Below are 23,097 nucleotides of genomic sequence, written 5' to 3' on the forward strand. Positions count from 1 at the left end.
ATAGAGAAAAACCTCATGAAATAATAGGCAGAACACAAATAGAATGTAATTAACAAACATTCCAACAGAAAATAACATCAATATTCATTTATTTTTTTAAGATAATGAAAATCCATACCGAATTACCTCCATTTTTTATTGGAAAATCCAAATATTTTTATTTATAATGATTTTTAATTTTTTTTTAATGTCTTTGTGTTTTTTTTTAATTTTGAAAGTTGGATTTGGCCGATCCAGCTCATTCTCCAATCCAAATCGCTAATCTTATGATCCAAACCAATTTTATGAATGACCGAAAACAGGGTCATTGTTTTTTCAAGGAAAATTATAAAAATCTCCCAAAAATAACGATTTACCCCTAACAAAATATTTTTCCTCACATTTTACCCTAAAAAATACCTTTTTAACAAATACTCGTCTAAATAAAACAAAATATACTTTTGATAAAATACCTATTTTTGTACTAAAAAAAATAAATTTTGGCAGGACATTCACACTAACAAAAGCTACATGGGCTTCCAAACCGCCATGTACTAATTGCCGGACCCTGTTAAACCAAAAAAAGTACCGAACTGCTTTTATTATCTACTGTATTGCATATGGATCTGTCGAACCGTATATATAGATCTGCCGGACCATATATATAAAAGTGTCGGACCGCCATATAGATCTGTCGAGCTGCATATATAGATCTATCTGACCGCATATATAAAAGTGTCGAACTGCCATATAGACATACTTGCCATAGGGATCTGCTGGACCACATTTTGTCCAGGAAAAAAGTGGTGGACTGTAATGAACATTTGCCAGATTGCATGTTTATCTCGAAAAAAAAGTGCCGGACCGCCATGTATATCGCCGGATCACACTTTTGTGGAGTCGTGCGTAAAAGTTAAAGAAAGGTAGTTTAGTCTTTTTTTTTATTTTTTATTTTTTATTTTTGGTTGAGGGTTATTTACTAAGATATTGTATGTTAGGGTAAAAGTGAGAAAAAAAGTTCGATTTGGTAAGTTTCATGGGGAAGCTTAGGGTTATTTGTAATTTTCGCGTTTTGCAAACCGTGTACTAGCCGGGCGTTCTCGAGTGAGGATAAAATCCCAAACCAGAGGCTCTGCTTCAATAGAGAAGGGTGGTTGCGGAAAAACCACTATTAAACCCTAATAATTTAATTCTCAAGAAACCCTCATTTCCTCTGGTTAAATTCTGCGTTTTTCTACTATTGGAAATGGGCCTGTGTAAAATGGCAAGCTCTCTAATGGTGAGAGAATTGAACCACTTCATAATAAACCCACGACCTTCCTTTATTATTACCAGAAATGGCCATTTCAGTGCAGTTTTCAGGCCTTCCATGGCTCTGGGATTGGTCAAATATAGAAGCGTTCATGGTGGTCGTGTAGTTTGTTATGCATCAGATTCTGGAAAGGGAGAGAAGGTTCCAGCAAGACTTTCACAGATGCGGCAGCTTTTACAGGAGGCAGAGGAAAGGGCAGTCACTTCTGAGGAGCCAATCCCTAGAATAACCCTAGGTACTGAAACCCCAAATCATTTTTTCTTGTATCAATTGCTTTGGCTGCATTGCCATTTGTTCGAAAATTTTGGATGGTCATGAGATTGTTGTTTTGCTGGTCTTGAATTTAGCTTTTGGTTTTTTTTTTTTTTTCTGTTTGTCAAGATCGTGTTTTTCATCGGAGGATTAAATTTGCTTGTAAACTCTTGGTTTTGATTTGAATGTTCTGGTATGAGAATTGTTAATTTAGTTTGAACTGTCCGAATATTTGATGTTAGAGTGCAGGAGGGAGTTCTTACATTTAAGTTTGATAGTTTTATTTGGATTGAGTCAAATTGTACCTATGTATTCTTCCTTACTTTTTTCTTGCTCTGTTTATAATAAACAAGAGTTATATGAACACGATACTGGTTCTGAGTATGAAACTATTATTGGTTTTGAGGCTCATTTTTAAAGGTTTTCATACTCCAGTGCATTTATTCTTGTTCTATCTCTCAACTCTTCCCTTGAACTTGCGTCCTCTCTATTTACTTCTTTGTTTCCTCTGCCTTTCTATGCACATTTGTTTTATGTGTGTATTGCACATCTGTGTGACATGTATTATTTACAACACTACTACATGTTTGCATTGCACATCTATGTTGCACGTATTGTTGGCATAGAGTTAGTGCAAATATAATTCTCTTTAACTAGAATGAAGTTTGACTTAAGATCAGAAACCATAGTTGTTAGAGGCGGGAGCGAGATCGGGAGCGAGATTGGTTTGGGATTCGCCAAACCACCCTATAGTGGAAACTCCTTGAGGTTAGGATCGGCGTCCTTACAATGAACCAGACAAGGAGCGAGATCCTTAGGTGTATGGGAGCGAAATCCGATGTCAATGGATTCAATGTTTTGACTAGCAGGAATCTAAGCTCCACCATACAGAAAAATGATGTTGTAAGTAGAGCTAGTACGAGCTCCCTTGGATAAGGAATCGAGGTTTATGTATGTCATATAACAGGGTTGCTCCTGTTCTAATATTGAGATTTTTAAAGTATAGGAATCAAGGTCCTTTGGGGATTGGCCCCAAGGTCCGCAAGTGCCATTTACCAGGGATCCCTTATCAAGTACCCCTCGCCCTTAACAATGGATTTATTTATTTTTGCTTGAATAACAACGGATTAATAATGTAGCTCTATAAGTCGGTCTTCTTATGACCACTAGATCTTCAGGCCATGACACAAGTTTGGCATGCACCATTCCCTTTGAGTCCTCGGCAACCCAGAATCCTATCACTCAAGAGTTATCTTCTTCGAATGTAGTCTCCTCTGCTTGCATTTTTTCTCAAAGGCTGGCTCTCCGAAGGGGCAAGAGGACAAGATGAACTACTCTCTTTGACTGATGTAAAAGAAACTTTTTAAAGCTTGAAATGAAAGCATATGTTCTCATCGCACAACTGTAATCAGTTTTAAGACTCTAAAACAATAGGACATCATAAATATAAGGTTTTGAATGAAATATATATTCTCACAACTAAGCGGGATGGCTTACACAATAGGACTTGATAAGACAGTGGGTCACTTTGGACTATGCCTAGATCAAATTAAGAATCTAAAACAATGGAACTTGGTGTTTTGCGAAAAAGGAACTGAATTTTTAACATCATGGAACTTATGATTCCTAAATAATAGGATTCAGACAATGGCAATCTCTAACTTTGTATCATCTGTTAATGAAAGTAGAACTCACAAACATAGAACTGAAGATTTTAATGTACCAAAACCTTGGACCGTGGTTGATGGGAGCGGGGATCTAATTCGAAATGGAACTGGATTCCACTAATAGATGGAACTTGGTCCCCTTTTTTTGAGAGTGAGATCCCAAAATAAAAAAAAGGGTTCCCTACAAGATCCCTTGCAGGAACCATGGGATCGAGGTTCCGGAGTGGGATCGGCACCTACCCACAAGGTTCCCTTAACTATGTCAGAAAGTAATCATTTCACTACAGAAGAAGATACTATAAATGAAATAATACCACATGATGACATCTTTAATACTACAAACTTTACATAGAACAACTAATCCTAATCAACTATGAACCCCTATAAAAATTTGCAAGTCGTTTAAATATAACTTAAAATCACTAATTCAAATCAAATATGCAATGTGAAGTGATGCTTTTTCTTGGTTATTCTTTGAGCATGATGTAATACAAGACATATACGTTCAATAAAATGTTTTCGACATTGTTATTATGGATACTTGAGGTCTCAAGCATGATGTAGAAAATCTTTAGGTACCTCTAGAATATGCTAACAGTATTTTTTCTTACAAATTTCAATCATGAGTGTGATGGACTTCTAAACCTTTTTGTAGTTGAATTTGTTGGTATCAGTTATAGAAAAATTTGTTGATGTTGTTTACTCTCCCTCAAAGTTTAGGGAATGGAGCAAGTTCTTTCTTTTTATATGAATTTTTTAGTGCCAAAGAAAGAAGGAGAATAAGGATTAATTACTTTGCCCTTGAATGTTATGTTGTTTTAGTACTGAGGTGGCTATCACATTTTAAATGCAACCACGCCTTCAATTTCCTCTCCTGTCACTTTGAGGTTATGCTTTGATAGAAAACAAAAAACTTCTTTCCACCGTGAAGCATGCATTCTGAGCATGATTTTAATTGTATTATGCGATTCTGAAATGGATTTACCTTGATTTACAGATCATGTAACTATTAATTTTGCTAGAAGTGGAGGTCCTGGAGGTCAAAATGTGAATAAAGGTTTGTTAACATCTGTACAGTACCTATTGTTAATAGGAGATTTGGTCCTTCTTCAGTTTCTATTGCAAATTTCTTTTGATCTATCCTTTCCTCATTCTTATTAAAATTTCTTGTGATCTCCCTGCTCTATTCATGTTTATATGCTTCAATCATATTTGGCAATGAAGTGCGTGGTTGATGATCAAACTTCATATTGAATCTTAGTTACAGATAAATTTATTAAATTAAGTAATACTTCTGTCTACTGTCATTTTGCTTGTTAGAAACCCTTTCTAATTTCATTTTAAGCTTTTGTGTTCACGTTATACACATGCAAATATCATGCATGTGGTTGACAAATACTTGGTATAAAAAAGTTTTCCATTGAGATTTTGATGCTCGGCTTTGTTCAAATTGATGAATTAGCTGCTTTGCTTTGTTCCTCAAATTGATGAATTAGCTGCTTTGCTTTGTTCATCAACTTGATGAATTAGCTAAAGATCATTGTTTTTCTGAATATATATTCATTTAGACAATTTCTTAAGTTAATGCTGGTCTTAACTTTTGGATGTTTCCAGGGGTCTTAGTTTGATTGAGATTAGAAGTATGAGTGTTTTTGGGAGAGGTTCTCCCTGGTTATTGAGAAGGACCACTTGAGTAGGAGAGGAAATTGACGTGGGAGGAATATGTTGGTGGATGTGAGAAGAATGACTGTCTTGCAATTTAATCACTGGAAGTTTTGTGCTCCCATTGCCTGGTTTGATGAGAGAAATTTTCCTTTGCTGATGTTTGGCTTTTCTTGTATCATGTTTTGAGATAAAGTGCGGTAGAAAAAAATTGCTCTTGACCATACTTATCGTGTTGGTACTCAGCCAATTCACCTTGGCCACTTTCAGAGCCTTAAAATCTGTAGATTAACCAAGGGGAAAAATGACTAGTCTTAAAATGACTTGCTAAGTTTTGGATTCATCGAGGGGAAAAAGGACTACTCTTAAAAAGTCTTGCTAAGTTTGGGTAACACTCGACCAAATCTCTAGTCCTATCTAACACTTATTCTAGTCTTTCCTCTTAGTGTTAGAAAGAAAACAATATATAATTTGGGAATTTACTCAGGACTTAGCGAGTCATCTCTGTTCTGGAGTAAGTGCCAAGACTGAGCCGGTGAATTACAACTGGATGGGATCGTGCACATGTAAAACTCATCTGATTTTGTTTATGACACAATGAGTTACCTTGCGTTCATGGACTCTTGAACTCGGGCATAGGAGAATTTGAGTCAGATTTACTTCAGAATCGTCGTGAAATCATATCCCTTAGGAACAAGAAGGCTACCAGTTATGTAGAATCTTACAATTGTGAAAATTCAAAATTAGATCAGGAGATAAAGGGGAGTCGTGTCCTGTCAAAGGCTAAAAGCATGAACGCCAACATATGGATATCAAGTAGAAAAAATAAAAGACGCATGTATGCTTTCATCGCAATTAGAATAAGTAATTTACTTAATTACTCTCCAGGATGGGTATGAGAAGGTGGGTTTATTGTTCGGTGCAGGATCGATCATGAGTTGAACTCAATTGGTAGGAAAATCTGAATAGGACCTACTTAGGAATCATCAACACCATTGCTTTAAGAGCATTATCTTCAAGGAGAATTTGTTGCTTGTTCCCTTCAAGGAGAATTTGTTGCTTGTTCCCTGGAGCCCAGGTATTGCATAAAATGATACTGCATTTTGTACCTTTTATGTGTTGGGGATATTTGTTTGGAAGCTGAAACATTGCTAATACACTGTCAATGCAATCTGAATCATCATCATCATTTTAGCCTTTTTCCAATTAATTGGGGTCGGCTACATGAATCCTACTTCTCCATTCTGCTCTATTAAATGACATATCTTCAGTGAGGCTATAAGTCCCCATATCTGAATACTTTCTAAAAATTATTAGACATTCCGGGAAATATGGCTCCACATAATTATAATGTGAAACATTGTCTGACCCTTACAGAGTTTTGTTTCCACTTTTTTTCTCTTCTAATAAATTGTTTGACCCTCACAAGAATTGTTAGAAGCACTTGTTAGACTTGCATCAAAATGCGTGACTCGTAAGAAAGTGGATGAGTACCTTGGGCAGACATGGGGCAGATAATGTCTTAAAACAATTTGTGCCTCACAAGAATTGTTAGAAGCACTTATTAGACTTGCTTCAAAATGTGTGACTCTCCTAAGAAAGTGGATGAGTACCATGGGCAGACATGGGGCAGATAATGTCTTAGAACAATTTGTGCCTCTGAAAAGTGTATTTGTGTGGTGATGTCATTTCCATTGGGAAACTTCCAAAATACACATATATTTAGGTAAATTGTTTAAATTTGACTCCACATATATTGAGCTGTTAACTGGCCCATGCCAGTCCGCGGGATTTTGGGCCAGGCCTAGTTCTGGGCCTTGTAACTGTCGCATGTTAAGGCCCATGGCTCTGCCCAGGCCAGCCCAAACAATTTTGAACTATATATCACATTATCAAATATTTTTTCCTCATGTTTATACAGGGCCTGCCCTGATTATTTGGTCTAGGCGGGGATTGAGCCTCCTCATCATGAATTCAGTCCCATTTTGGGCCATGCCCGAAATTAAATTTTCAGGCCCTGGCCAGGCTCAGGTCGACCTCGCCTCTTTAGGCTAGGCTCGGGCCTGGGATGCCCCACTCTGAACCTTGCCCATTAGCAGCCATACACATGCATTGGTGTTCGGACGCGTTGTGATGCACAAAGAAGAAAAGCTAGGGCATATTACCTAGTGGTAACTCCTAGTCTATGCGCAGTACACACATGATAAACACAAGTACTTGCATGCATGTTTACAACTATTTACTAATATGATATTTATGTGTATGTTGTGTTAGGTACTTATATTAGTGTGTGCTAACTTTAGCAAGCTGACTCGGGTTTTCTTGAATCACTTGGGCTTAGCCGGCTACCGAACCTGTAACATCCCTCAATTATAATATGTTTATAATTTGGGGTTTTATTAGGCTACTCCTGCTCATGAAGTATTTCCTTGACCTACTCAATATTTTTGGACACTCGACTACCTTACTCTACATTGTACTAACATTTGACCCAGGGTATTTTAGGTGATTAATCAAAGGTAAAGTAGAAATTTTTGGTAGAAACAAAATAATTTATTAATTATGGTTGAGAATAACATCACCCACATCGATTATTCTATGTAGTTTTTTATGTTTTCATGGTTTTTAATATTTTTTTCTTATTTTCAATTTATTTTTTGAGACCTTTCTCTTTTCATTTCATTTTTCTTTTCATATTTTATCTTCAAGATTTTTTCGAACTTTTAAAGGTTTCTTTGGCTTTTTGGGTGGGGCTTGTCTAGGTCACTTGGACCACCCAGAGGATGTTAGGGCAGATGTGATTTGGGAGAAACCATTGGAGATGGATTGAATTGAACCCTTATGAAATACAATGGATCATCAAAATAGAATTAAGAAGTAGAAATTCAGCTGCCTGAAATTAAATCATCGCAGCATATTTTTTTTTGATATTTAGTCACATCATATTACCATGCTGTTGCAGTTGTAATATTGATTTATATAGAATGTTCTGAAAGGCAATTTTTACATGCAAGTGAAGATATTGTTAACACAGAATATAGGGCAAACTATATATGGTTCAGTCAAGTATATAATAACTCATCTGCCTCAGTATTTTGTGCAACTTTGAGCTCAATTTTTGTGCGGCCAAGTCTAGATGGTCAGTTGTTCCATTGGGACGTGGATCAGTATATGGCCTTGGGCATGGATTTCTTTGTAAATATCTCTGGTTGGATGTTAAATAATACCATCAAAGAGGCTCCACTAAGGTTCCTAATTTATTGGCTCAGATTACTGCTGCAGCTATCAATTGGATATGTTAAGCCATTTAGTCTAAGGTGTAAACTGTAAACTGTGGAATGCTCATTGCAACTTCCATCTTGGTATTCACATTTATGACTTCATATTTTGAGTGAAAATTAAGATTTGTGTCTTAACTCTCTGGTGACATTTAGCCAATAGACAACACGAATTACCTTAAGAGAAATCATAGTTGCTTGGAGCGGGATTGGGGAGGGGGCGGGAGCCATCAGTTGGTCCATGCAAGAAGCTCCCTAGGTTGGAAGTGCATTCTGTTTAAATTAATAAAATTTAAAAATCAGAAATTTCTTTAAATTAAAAAATTTGCTACCACAAAATAAATAAAAAATGGGAAAAAAATAAAAAATAAATATTTATTATTGATTTTAATTTAGTTAGTAAATAATATTCATTTGTGTAGTTTATGTGACAACAATCTCATAACATGCGATAAAAAAAATATTTTGATGAGGTATGCGTGATAACCAATAATTATAAAAGGTCCTATTTTTTTCAATATTTGCAATTTCATACTTTACAGCATCAAAAGCATAACAAGCTGCTTTATTTGCAGTTTTACATTTTATGACATCCAAAAGCATATGAGAGAGAGAGAGAGAGAGAGAGAGAGAGAGAGAGAGAGAGAGAGAGAGAGAGAGTATCCAAATGAATGGATCATCTAGGCCTCTTCTTGCCCCCTTGAGTGGCTAGGAGTCATCCTAAGATGTGGGGATCGATATCGCAAAAGGTGGGGATCGAGATCACATGGAGATCCCTATCTAGGAGCATTGGAACGAGATCCTGGAGCTGGAGCGACACCTAAATTAGGGGATCCTGATAACTACGAGAAAAAGACATCAATATTATTTGTTACACCATGCTTATCAGCCAGAAAGGGCTAAAAGGCTGATTTATGTACATTAAAAACTGCAGGAATGTGGTCTGAGCACTAGATGAACTTGATTGATATTTGAATGTCTTTGATGGAATTTTGATATAATTATATTATTTCATTGAGTTCATTTATTGAAGTTAAATAATATTGATTAATTACTTCCTGGCTTACAATTACAAACTTCCACCGTATGATTGATTCATAAATCTCGTTTTGGAAGTTTGCTCTGTTTTCTTTTTGTTTCATCAATCTGAAGTTCGGTCCAGTGTTTGATTGATAAATTTCTGGTTCCAAAGATTATTTAAAATTGAAATTTGATAACGGTTGATTAAATGGTTTGTGAAGACTAGAATACCATTGATAAATGGTATGTAAACTTTTGCAGTAAATACTAAGGTTGACATGCGATTCAATGTGAAAGGCGCATACTGGCTCAGTGACCGTGTTAGAGAGAGAATCTTGCAAATGGTCTGTCACTGAAGTTTCTCAATGTGAGAGCCATCCTTTGGGGAATGTTTCTCAATTTATCTATGTACATTTCTAGTTTTCTCCGCATGTGTTTATTGAAACATGCTCTATGAGATGTTTGGGTCTATTATTAAGTATTGGGACTATGTTTATAACTAATTAGAGGTTTGTCCCTGGTTGTTCTGAACAGGAAAAAAATCGCATCAACAAAGATGGAGAACTTGTCATCTCATCAACAAAGACAAGAACCCAGAAGTGAATTTCTGTTCTCTATTTTCTGTTGTTACTTTCTCTCTTGACCTGTGGTAGATGCAAGTAGTCTCATTTTACCTACTTCTCCAGGGGTAACATTGAAGATGCTCTGGAAAAACTACAGGTAAACCAATTTTTTGTATCGGTGTTTTTTTTCTCTAGAATTTCCATTTCCTTACTTAGCGATGTACTTCTCGGTGATGTGTTAGATAATAACCTGAAGAAATAAGTGTAAAGAACTGAGGGAAATCTATGAACAATGCGTCAGGATTAGCCAATTTTGGTAATCTGCATAAGAGTTTCTTTGTATAGTTGTTGAACCCCCCAGAAAAATAGATCCTTTTGGAAAAAGCTGCTATGCCTTTTTTTTTCTTATGGGGTTAATGCCTGGTGTAGCCTCAGTCCACTCTTCCAAACACCGGATTGCTTCTGTCCCATGTTAGTATATTTAACGCCTCCTTTACTTGGAAAATGTATGAGGGAGTGAATTAATGTAAAAAGAAATCAACATACCTGGCTAAAAGCAAATAAGTTTGCTTTTAGTCTACTATTGTTCGAGTATTCAAAAGATGGTAATATATTTATGTGTTGCTAGATGACTTGGGCCTTATCTAGTGATCCAAAATCAGTAGAGAGGATAAATTTCTTAGAGGGAAAAAGAAAGACTGTCAATAACATTTCCATTAGGCAGAAAACAGTGTGCATTTTCCGTTCAATTGGTATGTCCTTCAGTATCTGTTTGTAGGTTTTGCCATAATTGAAGTAAAATACAAGGCATGAAAGAATGTCAGTGAACAAAGAAAATTTTTTGAACTTATAAGCTGAAGAAATGCTAAAATGTTCCATGGGAAAATGGTGCTTGTTAATTATCTTGGGTACTCTTGATTCCCATGATGCTCAAGTTATTTTTATAATTTTTGGCTTCCGAACAAATGGTGGCATTTTAGTCATTTGTGAAAATATGGAGGGTACCAGCTTATCCTTTATAGTTAACAGAAAAAAAATTCTCACACACCATGATAATTAGATGAATATTGGTCATATATATGACAATGATGGAGAACATGAATGTATGCTTTCAATGTTAAAAGATATCTGTGTTGAAGAATTCTTACACGACTTCAAATCGAGCTATGACTTCTACATGCAAGTTGATATCCTTTTTCTTTTTTTCCCCTTTGAGAGACTATATTTGGGACCATATATGTGGATATTAGGTTTACTAGACAGTTTGGTCCATGTGATATTGGATATATTGTAATCCATATTTCTTACAGGCAATCATTGATGCTGCGTCATATGTACCCCCTCCGCCTTCTGAGGAGCAGAAGAAAAGGATAGCAAAATTGTACGAGTTCTCTTTCCCTTTCTTTCCCTCTTACTCTTATTTCTTTGGCCAATGTTATTAAATGTGGAACATGCCAAATATTTGGTTGAATTGGATCCCTGCCTGGTTTGGCAAAGTTCCTAGAACATAAAGGGCCGAGGCAGGAACTTCCCCATATGAATTGGTAATTGCACAGTTTGACTGGTTGATCACCTGTCATGCTTGGAGCACGTCCTTGCACAATTTTGTTTGGGTTTTCAAATTTAAATAGTCCAATAAGATTTTATATTTCCAAATTCTTTAGCAATGAAAAGATCTGCTCTAGAAGTTGAAGGTAATTCGAAAATCTTGCCTTGCCATTGAAGAAACCAATAAATTTATTTTAGTTTGTACATTGTGGAGAAGAGGCCTTTCCTAGGTCGAACACATTTGATTTTGATAAGCTATCCCACTTTTCATTAGTTGGTTGGAACAAGCCGACCCCAATTAATTTGGAAAAGGCTTTGACGATGATGATGACTCTCAACATTTTGTATAAATAATCAGAACCCTGCTTGGGTCAAGATGGTAGAGGCTAGGTTTTCATGGCTCAACGTCTCAAGTTCCATTCCTATGTAACCTGTCGCAAAAACAAAACATTTTATATAAATAAATTTATTGAAATATAAACAAAGATATATGCTAATTTTGCATCTAAATATTTTTCAAAAAAACATTGCGGTTAATCTCTAATTTTTTAAATTTCTTTGATTTTTATATACTTGTTGTAGGGGTGCATTCATGGTTCTCCCAAATCAGGGAATTCTTTTTAAGAAAGGATCTGCTGTTCCCACTCTCGCCGTCATCTTCAACAATTATCGTTGGTAGTTTCCTTTTCTATGATAATCAGTTATTAGTAGTAGTAGTAGTAGTAGCAGTAGTAAGAAAAGCATTAGCAACAAGGGTAGCAAAAGTAGTAGTAGAAATAGCACTAGCAGTAGCACAAATGAGTAGTAGGAGTAGCAGTAGAGGCAGTGGTAGCAACACTAGTTAGCAGCAGCTGTAGCAACTGTAGTAGTAGTAGTAGGAGTCATAGTAGTTTTAGTAGTAGTTGTGGTGGTGGTGTTGGTTTTGGTAGTACAAGTAGTAGTTTTTAGCTAAGTTCCCGGTGTGGATGGGTCCCACCCCTTTGTGGCACTAACATGAAAATGGATCGGTGACCCGGATTGTTTATCTGGAAAACTGCATTGGATTGGCAGATCGACGGTCTAGATAGGAGAATTGGCTGGATCTGGCCATTACATTAATTTCACAATCAACAATTTATCTTCGTGTATCAGTTATCCAAATCGATAAAGAAATATGTTCAAAGAAAAACCCGCCTCAACACTCAAAACTATTTATCATGCCATCTGAATCAATCCAAACCAGTGTTTCAACCTAGGTGGGTCCTAGGCGGCCTTGGGGGGTCCAGGTCGCCCAGTGTCTAGGCGGGCGTCTAGAACCTCGGCGGCCTAGTAGAAAGAAAAATGAATAGTACAAGCATAATTGTATAAAACATAAGAATTAGGGATTTAGGGCACCTCAAAATTCGAAAGTATAGTAAACAACTTATATAAGCAATAAAAAAAAAATTACCAACTTTGATTGCTCGATCTCCAAACTTCCACCTTTAAGATGTTTCCAATGACTCAAAATCTTCTAAAAAACCCTCTAATAAATTTATAAAAACATCCAAAATTAAATTTAAAATCAATGAGTGATGCTTTGATCAATTTCTCAAACTTTGAGAAACCCTTCAATCCTATGAAAATCATGAAAAACTAGTTTTTTGGGGTTTTTTCCTCTCTAAAATAGGCTCTAATGAGTTTTAGGTTTCAAATGAACCTAAAACCCACAATTTTGCTCTTTTAGTATTAAAAAAAATAACAAAAAATGCCATCAATGAGTGGCTATTCTGCCTTTGGACGGGGCGCTGCCCGCCCAGGGGTAGGCGCTGGGTGCCTAAGAGGGTGCCCAGGGATATCTGTCCCTTTTTGCTGCCTAGGCCTGGGCGATGCGCCCAGGTCTCCTAGACCGCCTAGGCGCTGCCGCTAGGCGGTCCGGCTTTTAAATCACTGATCCAAAATACATAGAGAGAATAGATTCTTGTGACATTTTGAATTTAATAGTGATTGTTGTAGCTAATAAACCCCACCCAAAAATAAAAAAATGAAATTCAATAAATAAAAATCAAATAAGTTAAAAAGAATCCAATGTGAAGGTATTCCCAACAACAATCGAATATGTAAAGAGAATCTGGCAATCAGGTATTCCCAACAGCTAAATAGTAAGTGCACAAAGCCGAAATATTTATTGAAGCATTTGACACGAGCAAGGTAGATTAGAGAGAGATGTTAGTGTTATTCTTGATGACAGAGAAAACTCAAAATGCTTGTTGTTTCTCTTGTGGGAAAAATGCGCTACCTAAGCACGTGCTTTGCTTTAGGCCACCTGAGCCACATAAAAAGAGGCATTTTGGAGAGAGAGAGAGAGAGAGAGAGAGAGAGAGAGAGAGATTGTTTTGTAAGGTAGGGTGAGAAAGAAATTGACATGGGTCGGTTTCGAAGTGGACTCGTGATAAAGAGAATAGAGGTGGAGTTGGTGGAGGCAATCATTTAAAAAATGACTGAAATGAATAGCCTTTTTGTGGAAGAAATACATTAATTTATAAAAACAAAATAATGCAGTGTATAAGTAGTAGAGGTGGAGGCAATCATTTAAAAAATGACTGAAATGAATCGCCTTTTTGTGAAAGAATTACCTTAATTTATATAAACAAAATAATGTAATGTATAAGTCATTCACAATGAATCCCTTTGTTTTTCCATCAAATTTTCTTATTTGTCCCGTTTTAATTTTCTTTCCCATTCTGTGGGTTGGGCGTTGATGAGCCATGCCTATACTGTCTCTGTTTTACCCCTTTTGAAACGTTGCATTAGTTTGTGTTTTCTTTTTTTTCTTAATGATATTTCCGTTTAGCTTTCATATTTATCTAATACCTTTTCAAAGCATACATTGAACAATTAATTTTTGGGCTTTTAAGGAATAAATCATATAACATTCTAACATCTAACTGTTCTACTTATAAATCATGTAAGATTCTATTTAACATGTTACCGTTTTACTTGTTTTCAACATATAATCCATATGATGATAAGTTATATGATTTGCAATATACAGCAACTATATGATGAAAACTTCGTGGTTTGCATCTTAGGTGAAAGGAAATGGCTGTTAAGTCCCACATCGTAAAAATTGGAAGCATATGGGTTGGTACCAGGTAGTTATAAATGACGCTGAAAAGCGTGAGGGTGGCAGAGGGTGTTGTACTTGCCCAATGAAGAGGAGAGGGGTGGGCCACACCACTGCCCCCTTCAAAAGAAAAAAATTTCAAAAAGGATCACAAAGAAGGTAAAAAAAAAAAAAAACTAATACAGGAGCTGTCTGGTTCTGCCGGACAGAGTTATCGGTTCTCTAACAGAACTGTCCGTTTCCGGTTCTATCAGAGAACCTGCCGTGTCATGGGGGGTATTGGTCGGTTCCCGATATTTAACGTGAATTGGTTCGGCCCTACAAATTTCGATTTCGATTTTCTGGCTCCTATATGGATCGGTGTTTTTTTAAACGTTGGTTTAGATCTTAGTTGTTACAACTCATTTAGGAACCTAGGATATGGGTGGTGGTTTGTACAATAGGTAGAGGGAAAAAACTTGATGTTTAGTCATAAAGCTTAAGATATGGATGGTGAAGATTTCCAACTCTTTATGGTAGAAGTTCCCTTGTGCTTGTTGGCATCTGAATGTTGTCTAAGGGGAGCCGGTGCTTGCCTCTGAAAGTATTTGTAATCTAGTGGAGGCTAAGCCTTCAGTTACTATTATTTTTCTCTCTTTCCAAATGTTGTTGTTGTTGCTGTTGTCGTTATTGTTGTTTTTGTTTTTATTATTATTATTTTTAGAAGTAGTAGTAGTAGCAATTGTAGTAGTACTAAATTGGTAATGACAGTACTAGAAATTGTAACAATGAGAAGTCTTTTGTTGTGGGGAAGTTTAATCAGGCAAGAGCCATTGATGGGGTGGGGTAGTGGTCCAGTGGTTTCATGGTGGGAGTGGGAAATACTAGGCTTTTGTGGGATCTTTGCTATGTAGAAAAATGGTGGATGTCTATGGGAGTGATGTCGTTGGAAAGCATTATTCTACCATTCAGTTCCCCTGCACTTTTTTGGCTGAGTTTACACTAGATCACTTCTGGAGTGAGCTTAGAGGTGGTTATGTGCAGCCAATGGCTGGTTCAAAGCTTAATTTTGATGTAGGTTCACTGCATAATCTTGAATGTGCAAGATGTAACCATACCTACTGCTGCTTTATGGACATCTCACTTCTTCAAGCCAATGGAGGAGCCAGTAGTGTTGTGGATGTGAACATTGCACAACCAAGCCTCTGTGCTTTCTCGTGTTGAGGTCACTGGACATTTAGGACTTTGCATCTTTTAACGTTATTTCTTATCTCTTCTAGCACCGTTTTATGAATTGCTGAAAATCAAGAATCTTAAATTTTCTAACTCCAAGATTTGATGAGTTACGGTTTTGAAAAAAAAAAACAAAAGATTTGATGAATTCTAAACTTTGAAACATAAGCGAATATTGGATTTTTAAAATCCGGGACAGGATTCGCCCAAAGTTATTTTAAGATATACTAAAATGAAATTGTTTTGCTTTTTGGTTTTGTGTTTTTACATGGTCAGAAATTTGTCGAGGTTAAAAGAATGGGTGCTTTATTATTATATTCAGTAAAGTTCAGGTCTATTAATAAATAATGTCAAATAAATTAAGATGCTCTTTAAAGTGATGAGAACATGTTCTAAACTGGCAAACTGGAGAATCTGACCAGACAGGCCACTTCACAAGTGGTTGTTCCTGCTTCTGGTAAAACTATTCCGAATATCCCCATACGGAAACTACACGAAGTATGTGCGTAATCATACATGGTTTTAACTGTTTTTGGTCTTTTTTTTTTTTTAACTTTATTGTTTTGTACCTTGTTTCCTCTAGGGCTGCTATAGGGGAAAAGAAGAGGATTGAGAGCAAGAAGGCTCTTTCCCAAAAGAAGGACTTCAGAAGGAGCAGAGGTAGTTGGGACTAATGCATGCTGGTTTTTTTTTTGGGTAATTCACTGGAGAAGACAGGCCCTACCCATTTTTTCAATAGACTAGGGAGATGCATTTTGAAGGTGTTAATTGCGGGTGTCAGTGGTAGGAATGGATACCACGATGTGGTAACCGGGTGTGGGGATGTTACCACCACGACCCCTCCTACGATCTCCGCGGTCTGGGATTCATTATAGCGCTTTAAATTTGCCTTCTATATTCCCAACCTTTTTGTTGTTTTTTGCCAATGTTGTCTTCACTGTCCAGTCAATATTCTTAACCAGTTGTGTTTGAACATATTAGGCTGATTCTAGCCCATATTTAGCTGTCTAATATGCCGTAGATGAAAAGTGCTTTTTATCTTCTTTAACAAGCATTTTTGTGTTCTGCTGATAACTCAAGAATCCCTGTGGGACCTGTATCTCATATTTCCATATATTCGAATGCTGTATCGATCACCTGATTGACCCATATTTGGCCTTTCTGAGATGGGCTTGATGTTATTTTCATTTCAATTGCAGAGAGAGAGAGAGAGAGAGAGATTGGTAGTAAGGAGTTGCTTGTGCCTTAAATAGTTTGAATGTATAAAACACGTAGCAGATCTCTAGAAGATGTAGACGCAACATCCACAAGTCATCCTTGCCTGGATTTCCTCAAGAATTTGGTTCTGATTCTTTTTTTGTCAGCCAAGGCAAGCCCTCTTTTCAGCAACAGTAAACCCACTCCACACTCAATAAAACTCAACGAATGCCATTTTGTAAAACCAAAAAGATTTTACTCTCTAATCCCTCAACCCCTGACTGCTACTCCCCCGTCCCCCCCCATCCCCCCATCTCTCTCTCTCACTCAAAGGACTATGTTTTCCAATCCCACCAAAACCCAGAAGCCCAATCCCTCCTCTGAAGACACACAAAAGAGGCTCGAACGTGAGATTAGAGACATAGTCTCTGTCCTCACACACCGCCTCCTTGATTTTCCGGCATCCTCCATGGATGATCCAGCAGCTGGTATCATAACTCTTGCTGGATGCAACACTGGTGCTTCACTAAAGGCTGATATTGATGGGCTAAATGCCAACCATTTTGGGCTTTCAAGTGATGGGGAAGAGGTGATGAGAGCATGTGCAAACAGTAATTTTCAAGCTGTGAACAATTCCATTATGTTTGGTGCAAGTTGCAGTGCGAAGAATCCCGGTGTCCATATGGTTATCACTACACTTGATGATTCTGGGCATTGGTCAGATGATGGATCTGGTAAGAAAGAAGAGAAAAAGATGCACAAGAGCAAGATATCATCTTCCAGGTCTGATAAAGATGGTGCTGAAAGTGCGTAGCCTAAAACCATAGGCTAAAATATAAAAATAAATATTACATGGTATTGGATGCAATGCTCCTGATCTTCTGGATTTAGGGGAAGCAGTGAATAAAAGCAAGGTGGGGCTAGCTGTCTCACATTAGGTAGATGGCATTTTGTTTGATTCTTGTTTATTTTGTAAGGAATAAGATATGAGAATGGTGATTGTGTGTTTTTTTTTTGTTTTCTCATGCACGGTGTTTTGAAAGTTGATATGAATTAAATGTGATACTCGGCGTTGCTTACTGGAATTGTGATTTCTAGGTGGGTACAGCTTGCAAGATGATCAAGATAAGCCTCCTCTATAAGAGGCAAATTTCGCTTTTTCTTTTTACTTTTTGTTTTAGGAAGAAGCCTTTATCCTTTGTCTTCATTTAGCATGTAAGAAACGGGACGTAGGGCAAAGACAGTTGCGTGTTACTTCTCCTTCTTATGGGCATTTCCACCTGGTATTTAGTTTTTTTTTTTTTTTGGATTTTTTAATATATGGAAAATGAGAGAACAATTATAAAAGAACATTGTGAAGGATTGAAACGTCCATCTACCTCATGAGCTGTATTGCAGTTAGCAATCCTGTGTATAAAGGGCGTAGTTTGCATTAGGCTGCAATCTTAAACAATAAAAATAAAGTGCACCTCCAAATTTTTGCATAAGGTTGCAATCTTAAACAATAAAATTAAAGTGCACCTCCAAATTTTGTAGTGATGCAATTGGGTGTTGAAAATTTTTAGATGGTGCGAGAATATATTTTTATTTGTAACTATAAACTTTTGAACTTTAAAAATGGCACAAATCAAGTAGATCTATAAACGTGAAAATCTAGAAAATGGATTGTCCGGTATTGCAAGATGCATTAGGTTTAGGACTTGAAATATCTTTTTTTTTCCATATATTTTTTTTCACGTCTTGATGCAGAGATAGATCAATTAGATGTTTTGACAACATAAAAACATATGTTTTCAAAGGATTTTAGAGGTGCTCTTTAATTCTACATTTTAAAGTGTAAACAATATATAAGCTTTTTCACTATTTAGATCATGATTTTTAATAAGATGCAGTTTCTATATACTTCACCTTGAAACTTCGTTCGAAAAGCATTTTGGCTATGTTAAATTTCTATGATGACTTTAAAATTATTTCTACTACTTATTATGAAATTCGTAGCTCAAAAAAATGATATAAATCTTGCGGATTTATATGAACTCTTAAAAAGGGACCTTTTTTAGGGGTCAAAATCCCCTTTTTTTTTACAATCACAGGGAGAGATGATTAATTTGAAAGTTTTAAGATGCCGATTGTACAATTTTCAAGGAGTTTTAGGTTGAGGCTTTACTTTTTTCCATAAGGCCAATGAGTTAGTTTAAACTTTTTTTAACTTTTTAAGAAACAATGCAAATGTCCTAATTTCTAAACATATGCAAAAATATTTTTTTAAGAAAGGAAAATTTAGAGGTCTACTATAATCCAAAATTTTTTAGAAACCAGGCCTAATAGGACAGCTCCTGCGCATGCCAAAAAGTGTTCAAAGAAATTTTAAAAAATAGAAAAATGCTAAAAAAATATTTAAAGCATAATTAAACATAACACATCTAAATGAAATTGAAGAGTAGTAAAAAAATTGATTTTAAAAATCAATTGGGCCTCGGGGTATTTCTAGAAACGGTGCGGTTTGTATAGAGCCTAGGCTCTAAACCATCAAATTAGAGCCTACCTTCAAAATAGTGTCGAGAAATGTAGTTTCACTACTGGAAATCTTTGTGATGGCTTTAAAACATACGTTCATATTTATTTATAAAGTTTAAAGCTTAAAAAATAGTGTAGATCGACAGATCTATGAAAACTTGAAAATTGATAGTCCAAAAATACGTTACAAAATGTACTATTTCCAAAACTTGAAATCCAATTTTTTCTCATGTCCATGCATCTTGATGTCGAGATAATCAAATTGAAGATATTTAGGCATCAAAATGACATCTTCTAATGGAATTTTTGAGGTAGGCTCAAATTTGATTGTTTAGAGCCTCGGTTTTATATAAACTTTTCCGTTTTAGAAATAATCTAAAAAAAGGAAAAATGTAAAAATAAGTATTCATGGCCAAAACACATTCCAATTTTTGCCAATTTGATAAAAAATATTAAAAATACATTACAAACAAATCCCATATATATATATATTCATTTACTTATTTGAATTTTTTTAAAATACCCTGTTGGACCACCTAAACCGGCCAAAACCACTTGGCTAGTGGCTAGTTCCAAGTCGGACCGGCCGGTTTGTTGAACATTGGGTTAAACATGATAGGATTTTAATGATGATTTGGTATTTCACTACATACTGAATTTTTTCTATATAAGTTGTTAATCTTCCATGAAAACTTCACAAAAAAAATTATATGTACACACACATAGAGGAAAACACTAAAAAACACTTGTGACCGAATTTCTATAGTATTTTGCTCATGGGTCACCACCATCTAATGTCTATCAGATGGTCATGATTATCAGATTTTATTTTATTTTATTATTATAAGATGCATTATTTTTAAAATTTGAAATCTACTTTTTTTTGTGTCAATTTATCTTGAGGTCAAGATGATTGAATTGATGGTTTTTCAGCTTCCAAACAACCTCTCCAGCTTAACTTGATCATTTAGGCTCCACCTTTATGTAAACTTTTTCCCTTCTAATAAGCCGTTCTTTTAAAAGAAATGAAGGACGAAGGTTTTTATAAGGCCCTAGGCTTTATGAAAACAAAACAAACCCTCACCTCAAATCCTTGTCCGGAAAGAACTTTCGGCGATAGAAATTTTCATGATAGCTCTAGAATCAATTTTCAACATCGACAATGAATTTCAAAACGAAAAAAATAATACAGATTTTCTGGATCCAGAAATACACTATTTTTAGAGCTTGAAATCTTATTCTAGTTTTCACAACCGTAATGATGAAGCCAAAATGGTTGGTGTAAAGGTTTTCTAATACTTAAATTACAATTTTCAATGAGTTATGAGGTGAGGTCTTATTTGTTTTGATAGAGCTGCAGTCCTATCAAACCATTTTCTACTATCTAGATTATCGATTTTCAATATTTTCAATTGTTCATAAATTAACACCTTTTTATTTTCCACAAAATTATTCTCATTGCACTTTAAATTTCTTTAATTTCACTTCCACTTTTAAACTAGCCTCTGGTTCGGCCATTATTACTAAATTGGTCCCCCTTGGGCCTCATATTTGGAGCAGGAAAGGATTATATTGTTGAGATGGGTTTTTCCGGGCAAGTTCGGACGGCGGTGGCAACGGTGTTGGTTCAATTTTTGACGGTAGGAGTGAGCATCTTGTCTCAAAAAGCGTTGGAAAATGGCTCAAATGTTTTTGTGATTGTGGCTTACAGAAACCTTATTGCTGCTCTGCGTATTGCCCCATATGCCTACTTTAAAGAGAGGTGCGTGTTTATATATCTCTCTATCCCTTACTGCAAGAGATTACAAAATGATTATGAGTTAAAATGAACAATATTTTTGCCCATAAAGCTCGGTGCCGTCCAATTTTTTCTGACTACGTAGATTAAAGACTATCACGGACCTAACATGTTCGTGGCGGTCCATCATGGACATAGCAAGTTCATGATGAGATTTTTTTCATGTAAATTTGAGACAAAAAATATGGGGGGACCGCCACGGCTTTTAGGCAAAACTTATGTGCATATATATATATATATATATATATATATATATATATATATATATATATATATATATATATATATAAACCTAAAAAATGCTTATAGGCGAAATGCTATAGTGTTTCGCTACTGCCATGTACCTAGTATGTCTATGACGTAACCACCACGGACATGTTAGGTCCTTGGTGGTAAAAAACCGCTCACTGCTCGATTTTTTTGGACGATGATGAGCATATGGGGGAAAACACTGTTCATTTTTACCCATAGTCGTTGCATAGATGCTTATATATATATATATATATATATATATATATATATATATATATATATATATATGTGCGGTTTCTATAAGGCGGCAACCTTAAACAATCCAATTAAATTGCACATCCAAATTTTATCATAACATGTAATTTTGTTGTGAAAAATTCTTAGGATTATCTTAAACTCTATTTCCATATCTAATTAGAAAATTTTATATTTCAAAAATGCTTAAAATCAAGTAGATCTATAAATATATGAAAATATTGAAAATGGACGGTTTAGATAATGTGTTGCAAGATGCATTATTTCTAAGATTCAAATTTTTTTTTTTTCATATACATACATCTCGATGTCGAGATGATCAATTAGAGGATTTTTCAAAATTAAAACAACATTTCCAATAGATTTTTGTGGCGCATATGTGATTCTACATTTTAAGATTGCAACCTTATATAAACTTTTCCATATATATATATATATATATATATATATATATATATGAGCAATGATCCAATACAACGGTTGTATCACAGTATAATGTAACGACTAAAAAACCATGTTTATGGTATTTCTGTGAGCCCAAATTTTGTATACATATAATGTTTTCATCTCAATAATCAATCCCCCCCAAAACATTTCAATTTGAAGTCTAGATATAGTCAAAATGAGTCTCCTCAAAAAACAATTCTAGATCATTCGTTTTGTAAATTTCAAGATCTTAACTTTTATAAACTCAAAATAATTTTTTTCTTTTTTAACATTGTTCATCTAATGATAATAAAGCCATCCAAATAAATTGGAAATAAAAAAATCATTCTAAGGCCTGGATCTAAGTATCTCACCAAAATGAACGACCTATGTTAATTGGGCTAAAAAAGTACTTTCTAGGTTGTGTTTTCAATTTTTTCTTTTTTGTAATTGTTCATTAGAGTGAAAAGAGTGTATATTTCAAAATTTGGATCAAACAAATAGCCGTAAGAGGGTTTTTTTAAGGTTGCTGTATCATATTACTATACAACGGTTGCATGAAATCATTGCCCTATATATATGGAAATTTTTTAAAAATGCTTATAGGCGACATGCTATAGTGTTCGCCACCACTACGAACTTGCTATATTCGTGGCAAATCATTGAACCAACCTACAATGGACAACACGCCGTCCATTATGGTTCCATGTGAATTCGTGACTATCACAGATATAGCATATTTGTGATGGTATCGCCATGGATATGCCAGGTCCGTGGCAATAAAAAAATATACGCTGTCCGATTTGTTTGGATGGTGATGAGCCTATGGGACAAAACACTATTCATTTTCGCCCATAGGTGTTAATGTAGTTTCTTCCTATTATATATATATGAGCCCAATAATCTGGGCTGATATGAAGGTTTCGTAATTGAATTTTAATGTTTTTTCTACAAATCCAAATCATATGGAATTTTAGGCATTTATTATTCTCATAAATTTACACCTAATAAAAATATTTAAAAATAATTCGTAATATATAAATCGACCAAAATACCCCTTAAAAGTTTAAGGGG

The 23,097-nt window shown here is 35.5% G+C and overlaps 1 protein-coding gene across 4 annotated transcripts; it reads left to right on the forward strand.

The window, feature by feature from the left end:
* The first annotated feature begins 1,121 nt into the window (after window positions 1-1,121).
* On the forward strand, window positions 1,122-17,860 carry LOC18436391 (Class I peptide chain release factor). 4 transcript variants are annotated; one of them, XR_016041514.1, is made up of 7 exons: window positions 1,122-1,526; window positions 4,208-4,267; window positions 9,432-9,578; window positions 9,705-9,769; window positions 9,857-9,890; window positions 11,044-11,114; window positions 16,162-17,860. XR_016041514.1 is itself a non-coding variant. In XM_006846411.4 (7 exons), the coding sequence occupies exons 1-7, from the start codon at window positions 1,226-1,228 to the stop codon at window positions 16,250-16,252; spliced, it is 705 nt and encodes a 234-aa protein (XP_006846474.1). In that variant the 5' UTR covers window positions 1,122-1,225; the 3' UTR covers window positions 16,253-17,860. The 4 variants fall into 4 exon arrangements, 1 of the variants encoding a protein (XP_006846474.1); XR_016041513.1 differs by having other exon boundaries at window positions 9,432-9,537; XM_006846411.4 differs by having other exon boundaries at window positions 9,432-9,514.
* The last annotated feature ends 5,237 nt before the right edge of the window (window positions 17,861-23,097 follow it).

Source organism: Amborella trichopoda, chromosome 9 (genome assembly GCF_054954075.1).
Source record: "Amborella trichopoda isolate Santa Cruz 75 chromosome 9, AtrichopodaSantaCruz75HAP2 v2.0, whole genome shotgun sequence".
Classification (NCBI taxonomy): Eukaryota; Viridiplantae; Streptophyta; class Magnoliopsida; order Amborellales; family Amborellaceae; genus Amborella; species Amborella trichopoda.

Excerpts from the sequence above, each read along its gene's own strand:
- LOC18436391 (XM_006846411.4), top strand. The coding sequence starts at position 1,226 with ATGGGCCTGTGTAAAATGGCAAGCTCTCTAATGGTGAGAGAATTGAAC. Across the intron at positions 1,527-4,207 it reads AATCCCTAGAATAACCCTAG|ATCATGTAACTATTAATTTT; the intron begins GTACTGAAACCC and ends CTTGATTTACAG. Across the intron at positions 9,891-11,043 it reads ATGCTCTGGAAAAACTACAG|GCAATCATTGATGCTGCGTC; the intron begins GTAAACCAATTT and ends TATTTCTTACAG.